The sequence below is a fragment of the Halichoerus grypus genome, chromosome 2 (genome assembly GCF_964656455.1).
Source record: "Halichoerus grypus chromosome 2, mHalGry1.hap1.1, whole genome shotgun sequence".
Taxonomy (NCBI): Eukaryota; Metazoa; Chordata; class Mammalia; order Carnivora; family Phocidae; genus Halichoerus; species Halichoerus grypus.
In genome coordinates this window covers 107,312,909-107,324,458 of record NC_135713.1, presented here as the reverse complement: position 1 = coordinate 107,324,458, position 11,550 = coordinate 107,312,909, and the positions used below count along the sequence as shown (strand labels likewise).

Below are 11,550 nucleotides of genomic sequence, written 5' to 3'. Positions count from 1 at the left end.
GAAAGCTTCCAGATGCTCCATAATCTAAGTGTACCATTATTTGCAAAAGGGCAAAGCAAAGCAAAAGAAATGGACAAAGCACCTCCTGAAGGTTAGTACAAAAGCCTAAATGTCACTTATCATAGAAATAAGTGACTGATGTGAGAACACTGGCAAAGATAATGATGTTTAGCATTTGAGGATGTTCTATAACTAACCTAAATAAAGGCCAAAGCAGAACCACATAAAATATAAAAAAACAAAAAACAGTATTTATTTACATTCCATTTACTTTCAAAAGGATGAGGAAGCTGGGGGAAATATAAAGGAAGTAGTCTCATTTTACTTAACCCATTTGTGTTTTTCATGAAATAACAAAGATCTGACTTACAATTACAGGTGTAAGGGGACCAAAAAAGTTTATTCAGTTCAATTCTCCGTTTTCAGCCAAGACTGAAATTATACCACTGCAGGAAAATGAAAATCTACCCCACTTAGAGGTAAACACCAGCTAATATATATGTTATTAAAGAACCAGCTTTAGTTATATCTGTCATAACATCCAACGAATCTGCAATAAAAGACACAGCCATCATAATATAGGACATTAAGAATTTTTGTGCAACACTGAAAACCAGATTTTACACAGAGAAATCACAACTATTAAGCTATGACATCAATAGCATCCCAGTAACAGTACCCAGTGTCTTTCTTATTCAAGTATATACACTATTTTTAAGACATGTTATAACAAAGACATCAGTAACTAAAATGTACACACAATTATTTTTCAACACCATGAAAAACAACAAATAAAAAAATAAAAATACCCTTAAATTTTGTAACAATTATAAACACGTTAACATTAACACTATATATTTGTCTAAATTTTAACTGATTTTTACACTTTTAAAAATAGCACTGAGCTTTACAAAAATACTGATACTGGCTCAACATTTTTAGAAGTCCATTCACTTTATGTTTCAGTAGTCTCTATTGTCTGCTCTTCTTTCTTCCACCGCCATAGTCCTCTAACCACCCATTTGCTCGAGGCAACAACAACAGAGATCTCTAACAGCTATGGAAGTACTACATCCGAAAACTTCTAGTTCTTTGAAATGGTTGGAAAGGGTTTTTTAGTGCCCACATTAGCAGCTGTGGTTTGGGTTTCGGTTTCTCTGGAAACAGAAGTGCTTCACTTTCTGGTGTAGGAAATCGTTCTTGGTAGACTTCAGGATAGGATTTTTGAAACTGAAAAAAAAAAAAAGACTCAAGATGAGTCAAAAAACCAGATAAGAACCAATAAAATTAGGTGATCTAATTTTAAAATTAAAGAGTTTCTGATCTGATTCCATACTAGGCTCTCTTTATTTTGTTTTAATGTTTATTGCTCTCCATCAGAAAAGAGAATAAGATGATGACATCATAATTAAATTCACTCCAACACAAATCCATTTCTTTTTGTGAGATCATTTGATTCCACTTGCTATAGATCTAATTCAACTTTAATTTGATCCAATCTTCAAACAAACTCATTTCGGTCATATTTCTTAAAATTTCCCCCGCTTGCTAACTATAAATAGACTTTAAAAATATTCACAAGTAATTCTGACTTGAAAATAACTTATGTTCTATACAGTTCAAGAAAATTTTGGCCCAATTACATTTCACGATCTCCCTGCTTCTCCAACTCAGCCCCACCTGTTTCTGCTCAAATGGAAGGGAAAACGTTCCAGTATATATTACTTTATGAAAAGCTTGAAGAGAGGCAATATGCTTTTCCTTTGATCCTCAACACTGAACTCTTCTCCAAAATTACTGAGAAAAATATGATTGGGAGTCTAGAACTCTGGTGCTCTGTGTATAATCCCCTATGTATGGTCTGATCAGGAATCAAGCTTGCAGGAATCAGTCTTGAAAAATAAAAACCATTCCCTTAATCTTGAGTCAATACTTTAAGAATGGTCAAAGTAAATCTATTTTGAGTTAAAAATGAAAACTCTTCAATGAAACCCAAAGCTGTGTTGCCTAGCAGGAGCTAAACACTTTCAGGGACGCCTGAGGCAAGAAACCAATTTGACACTGGCTATCTAAAACCAAAGCCTCTTCAATTTTACACATCTTATTTCTGCAAATTCAATGTAATTTGCCTTTCAGAAAAAATCAAGAGGAATCTGTCCTCATTTGAAAGCTTCTCTGAATTTAAAGTAATTGCTCCACTAGCCATCCACATACCCAAACAAAGGACAAATAACAGAGAGCGGCTCCATAAATGAAGAGCGCAATAATGGTAAAATATCTACATTGGAGAAAAAGATGTGGGAAACTGACCACAACTGTGTACATCCATGAGACTTCTGAAATATATGAATTGAATAATATACTTTCAAAACTGCTACATCTCAGAAGATGAGATTAATATGAAATCCATTAAAATAGAGAATAAAAAGAAAAAACAATATTAAGAACAGCAGGCAGAAGAAATGGCTTCTAAAGAATATCCTTTTTACCTGCTTCAGTTTTTTCTTCTTCTCTTTGCTGGAAAGTGTGGCATCCGTTATGACTTCCTCCAGCAAAGCTGCCAGAGGTTCCTGAGAGCCATATGCTCTCTGGTATTCAAATTCCTCTGGACTGATTTGACGGCAAAATGATGGGGCAGATAAAGTGATATCCATATCGGCTCCTGGGTATTTTATCTGAGGCAAAAGTATTAATAGTGAAAGGAATAAGTGTATTTTCATATAAGTTGCAAAATTGGTTCAGATCAAATACAGAATATCTCCTACTAGGAATGCCATGTCATTCTTCAATTCGTTTGGGAAAAACTCTTTATTAAAAAGTAAAAGTGTTTCTATAAATTTGAAAAAAAAATCACTTAAAGCCACAGTTTTAAATAAGAGATTCTTACCATTTTAAACCCAAGATCCATTTTAATAAACAAAACACCTGGTGTGCTCTTTTAAATATAATCTTAAATTGAAACATAAACTAAACATGTTGACAAAAATGATTCAAAACAATTACAATAATGAACACCTTCTGGGGGTTCCTTCCCACATCTGGAGAATCTGATCCTCCCTTCCTTGGGAATGGATAGAGGTACACACACATATATATATAGCATGGCTGTTATGTATGGAGAAGTACTACGACCATCTCCAAATATGTTAATGGTGAAAAGCAAGAAAACAAATGTGCAGACACTGTACAGGGAAAAAGGGAGAATGGAGAAAAAAGAGGAAAGACTTATAAATAAATGAACATCCATTAGAAATATTTAATTGCACACCTATATACACAAAGCAAATATTAACAGACATAAAGGGAGAAATTGATGGTAATACAATCATAATAGGAGGTTTTTTTTAATTTTTTTTATTGTTATGTTAATCCCCATACATTACATCATTAGTTTTAGATATAGTGTTCCATGATTCATTGTTTGTGCATAACACCCAGTGCTCCATGCAGAACGTGCCCTCCTCAATACCCATCACCAGGCTAACCCATCCTCCCACCCCCCTCCCCTCTAGAACCCTCAGTTTGTTTTTCAGAGTCCATCGTCTCTCATGGTTCTTCTCCCCCTCCGATTTCCCCCGCTTCGTTCTTCCCCTCCTGCTACATTCTTCTTCTTCTTTTTTTCTTTCTTAACATATATTGCATTATTTGTTTCAGAGGTACAGATCTGAGATTCAACAGTCTTGCACAATTCACAGCGCTTACCAGAGCACATACCCTCCCCAGTGTCCATCACCCAGTCACCCCATCCCTCCCACCCCACCCCCCACTCCAACAACCCTCAGTTTGTTTCCTGAGATTAAGAATTCCTCATATATAATAGGAGTTTTTAACACCCCACTTACATCAATGGAGAAGTCATCCAGACAGAAAATCAACAAGGAAATAGTGGTTTTGAACAAGACATTAGATTGGGTGGACCTAACAAATATATACAGAACGTTCCATTCAAATACAGCATAATACACACTCTTTTCAAGTGCACATGGAACATTCTCCAGGATAGATCACATGTTAGGCCACAATAAATTTAAATCTCAATAAATTTAAGAAGACTGAAGTTAGATCAAGCATCTTTCCCAACCACAATAGTGTAAAAGTAGAAATCAGTTACAAACAAACAAACAAACCTAGAAAAAACACAAACACATGCTACTAAATAACCAATGGGTCAGTGAAGAAATCAAAGAGGAAATAAAAATATATGGAGGCAAATTAAATGAAAACACAATGGTCCCAATCTTCAGGACACAGTAAAATCAGTTCAAAGAGGGAAGTTTATAGTGATACAGACCTATCTCAAGAAACTAGAAAAATCACTAATAAACACCCTAACCTTACACCTAAAGGAACTAGAAAAAAAGGACAAAGTCCAAAGCTAAGAGAAGGAAGGATATAAAGATTAGAGTGGAAATAAATGAAATAGAGAGTAAAAAAAAAAAAAAAATGAAACCAAGAGCTCTTTCTTTGAAAAGAAAAACAAAATTGATAAACGTTTAGCCAGACTTAACAAGACAAAAAGAGAGAGAACTCAAATAAATAAATTCAGAAATAAAGGAGGAGAATTAACACCACAGAAATACAAAGGCTTATAAGAGAATATTATGAAAAATTTTACTCTGACAAATTGAACAACCTAGAAAAAATGGGTAAATTCCTAGAAACATAATCTTCCTAGGCTGAATCAGAAAGAAATTAAAAATTTGAACAGATCTACTATTAATGAAAACTGAAATAGTAATCATAAAACTCCCAACAAACAACAGTTCAGGATCAGACAGCTTCACAGATGAACTCTACCAAACATTTAAAAAAGAGTTAATACATATTCTTCTCCAACTATTCCAAAAAACGTAAAAGGAAGGATAAATTCCAAATTCAATGTATAAGGCCAGCATTACCCTGATGCCAAAACCAGACGAAGACACTACAAAAAAAGATAACTACAGGCCACTATCTCCGATAAACATAGCTGCAAAAATCCTCAACCGAATATCAACAAACCAAACTCAACAATGCACTGAAAAGATCATTCACCATGACCAAGTGGGATTGAGTCCAGTGATATAAGTGTGGTTCAGTATTCACAAATCAATCAAATCTGATACACCACATTAACAATAAGAAGGATAAAAACCATATGATCATCTGAACAGATGCAGAAAAAGCATTTGGCAAAATAAAACAGCCATTCATTAAAGAAACAAACAAACAAACAAACCTCTCAAAAAAGTGGGTTTAGAGGGAACATACCTCAACATAACAAAGGGCACACTGAAAAACCCACAGCTAAGATTATACTCAATGGTAAAAAGCTGAAAACATTTCCTCTAAGATTAGGAACAAGATAAGGATGACCATTCTCACCACTTTTATTTAACACAGTATAGAAGTCCTAGCCACAGCAATCAGAGAAGTAAAAGAAATAAAAAGCACCCAAACTGGGAAGGGAGAAGTAAAATGGTCAATATTTGCAGATGACATGATACTACACACAAAAAACCCTAAAGACTCCACCAAACAACTATTAGAAGTAATAAATGAATTCAGTAAACTTGCTGGATACAAAACTAATATACAGAATCGATTGTGATTCTGTATGCTAATAATAAAATAGCAGAAGGAGAAATTGAGAAAATAATCCCATTTATAATTGCACCAAAAAGAATAAAATACCTAGGAATAAATTTAACCAAGGAGGTAACAGACCGTACTCTGAATGAAAGAAACTGAAGACAACACAAATGCGAAGATATATCACATTCATGGGTTGGAAGAATATCACTAAAATGCCCATACTACCCAAAGCAATCTATAGATTGAAAGCAATCCCTATCAAAATACCAATAGCATTTTTTCACAGAACAAGAACAAGTAATTCTAAAATGTGTATGGAACCACAAAATACCTCAAATAGCCAAAAAAATATTGAAGAAAAAGAACAAAGCTGGAGGTATCACAATCCCAGGTTTCAAACTATACTACAAAGTTATAGTAACCAAAACAGTATGGTACTGTCACAAAAACATAGATCAAATCAGACTAGAGATCAGAATAGAGAGCCTAGAAATAAACCCATGCATATATGCTCAATTCATCTATGACAAAGGAGGCAAGAATATACAAGGGGACAAGACAATCTTTTCAATAAATTATACTGGGAAAATGGGACAACCACCTGCAAAAGAATAAAACCAGACCACTTTCTTACACCATACACAAAAATAAACTCAAAATGGGTTAAAGACCTAAATGTGAGTCCTGAAACCTTAAAACTCAAAGAAAACATAGTCTATAATCTCTTGGACATCACCCTAAGCAAGAAATTTATGGATATTTCTCCTCAGGCAAGAGAAACTAAAGCAAAAATAAACTCCTGGGACTATACTAAAATTTAAAAAAACTTTGTACAGCAAAAGAAACCCTCAACAAAACAAAAGGCAACCTAGTGAAAGGGAGAAAATATCTGCACATGATATATCCAATAATGGTTTACTATTAAAAATATATAAAGAACTTACATAACTCAACACCAAAAAAACAAATAATTTGATTTAAAAATGGGCAGATGATCTGAATAGACATTTTTCCAAAGACCTACAGATGGCCAACAAACACATGGAAAGATGCTCAACATCACTAATCATCCAGGAAACACAAGTCAAAACTACAATGAGATTACCACCTCACACCTGTCAGAATAGCTAGAACCAAACAGTCAAGAAATAACAAATCTTGGCAAAGATGTGGAGAAAAGGGAACACTCATGCACTGTTGGTGGGAATAAAAATTGGTACAATCACTGTGGAAAACAGTATGGAAGTTCCTCAACAAATTAAAAATAGAACTACCCTATGATCCAGCATTTCCACTTCTGGATATTTACCCAAAGAAAATGAAAATGCTAATTTGAAAATATATGTGCACCCCTATGTTTATTGCAGCATTATTTATAATAGCCAAGATATGGAAGCAACCTAAGCATCCATCCGCAGATGAATGGATAAAGAAGATGTGGTATATATAAACACAACGGAATATTACTCAGCCATCAAAAAGAATGAAATCTTGCCATTTGCAATAACATGGATGGAGCTAGAGAATATAATGCTAAGCAAAATAAGTCAGTCAGAGAAAGACAAATACCATATGATTTCACTCATATGTGGAATTTAAGAAACAAAAGAAAATGAGCAAAGGAAAAAAAAGAGAGAGAGAAACAAACCAAGAAACAGACTCTAAGCTACAGGGAACAAACTGATGGTTACCAGAGGGGAGGTGGGAGGGGATGGGTAAAATGGGGATTAAGGAGGGTACTTGTCGTGATGAGCACTGGGTGATGTATGGGAGTGCTGAATCACTATATCATACACCTGAAACTAATATAACACTGTATGTTAACTATACTGGAATTTAAAATTTAAAAAAGATGTAGTATATATACTATGGAATATTATTCAGCCATAAAAAGAATGTTATCTTGCCATTTGTGACAATATGGATGGACCTAAAAGGTATTATGCTAAATGAAGTAAGTCAGATAGAGAAAGACAAATACCATATGATTTCACTTATATTTGGAATATAAAAACAAAACAAACAAATGAAAAAACTGAACAGACTCTCAAATACAGAGAACAAACTGGTGGTTGCCAGGGAAGAGGGGGTACAGGGGTGGGGGGAAGTTGGCGAATCGATGAAGGGGGTTCAGAGGTACAAACTTCCAGTTATAAAATAAATAAGTCACAGAGATGGAAAGTACAGTCAATAATGTAATAATGTTGAATGGTGACTACACTCATTGCGGGGACCACTAATGTGCAGAATTGTTGAATCACCCTGCTGTACACCTGAAACTAACATAACATTGTATGTCAATGTTACTTTAATAACAAAGAAATTAAAAAGTACTTAATTTCAGACTCCGAGAGTTCCATCTTCCCAAAAATATAACACCTATCGTTCTTCTGCAGCCGGAAGCCTAGTAAGAAAACTACTAGATACCTATGATTAAAGGGCACAAAAGGAAGAAGAGGGTTGCAGTCAAGGCTAATAGAAGGTTGGTGTCAAAGACAATGCCCACCTCACAATTTATCTATCACAGGGTCCAGCCCTGAAACTTCCCTGGAATAATCGAAGGAACACTGTTCATTTTCAGAGAAGCCCTGCCCAGAATCTGACATGCTGTCAGGGCTGAGGAGTCCGCAAGAGAGAGCAGATCTCTGAGTACTGAAACAATTGTTGGGCAATTCTGAGTACTTCCAAGAGAGAAAATGTAATTGACAAATGAGTGGTTACTGGTTTCACTTAGCACCAGGGCAGTGCCTCTCCATAAGATCATGCTAATCTGTCGTGAAAGCATAAGCAGAGCTCAGCCTTCTGATCTTCAGCAGAGAGCAAAGGGCTCAAGCTGCTGCCGTGTCTGCCTACGCTACGGGAACCGCGAACCGAGGAAGTATACAGGGCAACTTCGCTATTGCTATCACTTCTCCTTGCAGAATTTCAGTATTTCTTTTCTTCTCTACTTTTTTTTTTAAGTATGGGTCATAAAAATATTGGAGGGAAGGGATTTAACTAAAGCAGCAGTAAGGTTACACTTTTTATTCAATAAAAATTGCAAAGATATGTATGTTAATGAGAAGTAGGCAAGGTTTCTCAGACCACTCATGGGAATATGGGTCAGAACAATCATTCTGAAGGGAAATCTGGCAATATACAATCAATCCTTAAAATACATCCCTGGCCCTTGACCACGCAATGCCACTCCAAAAATTTTTCTTAGAAAATAATCATGGATCATCCCCCCCCAAAAAAATCCAGCTACAAAAATATTTACCATTGTATTATTTGCAAAATAGAGGGGAAAATGGAAACCATCTAAATATTAACCAAAGAAAACCATTTAAATAAATTATGGTATATATCCATATTATGGAATGCTACGCTACCAATAATAACAATATTGTGGAATAATATAACACTAACGATGATAATAATATTAACCACAGCAGCTAACAACTGAGGGGCTACTATGTGATAAATATCATTCTAAGCACTTTACACATTTTAAGCCATTCAATCCCTAAAACAACCCTAGGAGGTAGGTATTAACTGTTATTATCCCACTTTACAGATGAGAAAAGAGAGATGTCGGGTAGAGGTTAAAACAGACACATTATAAAATGTGCCCAAGGTCACAGGACCAATAAAGGGCACATGAGGAATACAAGCACCACCACTTAGCTCCAGGGTCTGTGCTCTCAACCACCTGGGGTCAGTCAAGAATATTTAGTGATGTAGGAAATATTTCTTGGTGTATTGTCAAGAGAAAATAAGGTATAAAACAGAGAGACGGTGGGAGGGAGGGAGGAATGAAGGAAGGAAGGAAAGAAGGAAAACGAAGGAAGGAAAAGCAAAGAGAGGAGAGGAGAGGAAGAGAAAAGAGAAGAGAGAGAAGAGAAGAGAAAAAAGAAAAAGAAAAAGAAAAAAAAAAGAAAAAAGAAAAGGCGAAAAGAGAAGACAAGGCACAGGAAAACACCCAAAAGACCATAATACTAACTGAACATTGGATGTTACTCTTATAGTTTTTGGTGTGCATTTTCTATATTTTCCAATTCTTTCAACATATTTAAAGTTGATAATTACCAAAACTATTTTATTTTAATTTTTAATAATTTTTTAAGATTTATTTATTTTAGACACACACACACACATACAGTGTGGCGGTGGGGGGCAGAAGGAGAGGGAGAAGGAGAGAAGCAGACTCCCAGCTGAGCGCGGAGCTCGAGGTGGAGGGGGGCTCAATCCCACAAGCTTAAGATCACGACCTGAGCCGAAATTAAGAGTCAAACACTCAACCGACAGAGCCACCCAGGTACCCCTATTTTAATTTTTAAATTGCACACTGAAAACATGAAGAGTTATTGACTTTCACAATCCTTCAGGAGGTAGCAGTTCACCGGGCCTTAATTATGGAACATCAAAAAGTGCTTAAGCAGAAAGAGGGCCGCTCATTCAGGAGCCAAGTAGACCTGTCTGCCTTTACCAAGTGCCTGCTCCCTCAGGCTGACATACACACCCCGCTTTGGGGCCCACGTAACAGTCACGTATTACATTTCTTTTGCATCATTTTAATATAACAATAACAACAATAACAATAGCTACCTTTCAAAGAGTACCTGCTGTACGTCAGACATTTAAGCTAGGGGTTTCATAGTAGAGTATTCTACTCTTCACAACAGTTTTATAGGGCAGGGAAGGCCCATTTTAACTCCTTTGGAAACTAAAATTTGGAAACTAAAATAAAGGCAGGTTATCGTTGAAGGAATTTGCAATCAGAAGTATGCAGCACTGACTGACATAACCAAACCAGGTGAGCATTCCATAAATTTTCAAAATTACCAAACACACATAGTGCTTACCATGTACCAAGCCCTGTTGGAAGCATTTTGTATACATTTATTCACTCAATCCTTCACATCTAGAAATCCCAAGAAGCCTAGCAAGTTTACGTAACTTTCTGCTGGCAATTTTAAGGGACTGTTAACATCCCTTCCTTTACCTGGACTCTTCGTAGATGAGCCACACGCTCCTCTATGGAGGTCTGCAAGGCCAAAGGGACTTTCAGAATCTCTTGGTAATTGTCCATCAGAAATGTCACCAACCTAGCAGCTAATAACTCATCCAAATCTACTTCATCCTTGGAACACAAGATGCAACGGGAAAATGTCTGAACCATCTGAAAAAAGAGGAGGAGGTGTTTTTTAAATAAACACAGATGAGGGTTTTTTTTTTTCCTATGCTATACTGCATTCAATAAATCTGCAAAAACCAAAGGTGACCAGTCAGTGAGAAATGGCCCACAGCCCAGGGGACACATCCTATTTGGTGCCTGGCCACACCTGGTTGTCTCAATGGGCTGATCTTCTTAACAACCAGCAGGAACAGAAGGTGCATCTCATCTCACAGAGACTCAGCAGAGATGCTTGTCTGAGCAGTTTTTAAAGCACACCCCTTTACAGACAGTTTTAAATATATATAAGCAAATTCTGAAAATTATGATCACCACCATTACTTGAATCATGTAGCACTTTTAAGTTCAAAGTAATTTAAAGCCATTCAGTTTACTAATATCCTTATTTCATTTTGATTTTTTAGAAATCTGCTAGCACAATCTATGGGCTTCAGCTGTTACACTTTTTCCTAGTTAACTATTACTTTCTCTAGGATTTTGGGTGTATATTTGATAATCACATTTGAACAAAACGATGAGACTTTGTAACAAGTGCATTAAGTGATGAGACTTTACAATAAGCAGAAATATGAAAAATATTTATGTAGCTGCTTCCATAGAATTCATATTAACTATGATTTGGATGGAGTTTTTTTCCTTTTCCTACTAATTTTATTGCTGACAATCTTATTTCAAAACCTATAAGCATGAAATCATGTAATTCTGTTTAATTAGACTTCATGTCATCATCAACATACTGCAAATGATATCTTACCTGCACTCACATTTATGTGTACAGAGACACAGACATTTTTTACCTG

At 35.7% G+C, this 11,550-nt stretch overlaps 1 protein-coding gene across 1 annotated transcript in view; it reads right to left on the bottom strand.

Moving 5' to 3' along the window:
* Nucleotides 1-372: 372 nt before the first annotated feature.
* DEPDC1B (DEP domain containing 1B) overlaps nt 373-11,550 on the bottom strand; it is an 81,496-nt gene continuing 70,318 nt past the window's right edge. Inside the window, exons 9-11 of the mRNA XM_036101090.2 lie at nt 10,559-10,735; nt 2,490-2,675; nt 373-1,230 (exon numbers count right to left, since the gene is read on the bottom strand). Coding sequence (XP_035956983.2) covers nt 1,069-1,230; nt 2,490-2,675; nt 10,559-10,735 — 525 coding nt within the window. The 3' untranslated portion in view covers nt 373-1,068. The remainder of the gene's footprint in view (nt 1,231-2,489; nt 2,676-10,558; nt 10,736-11,550) is intronic.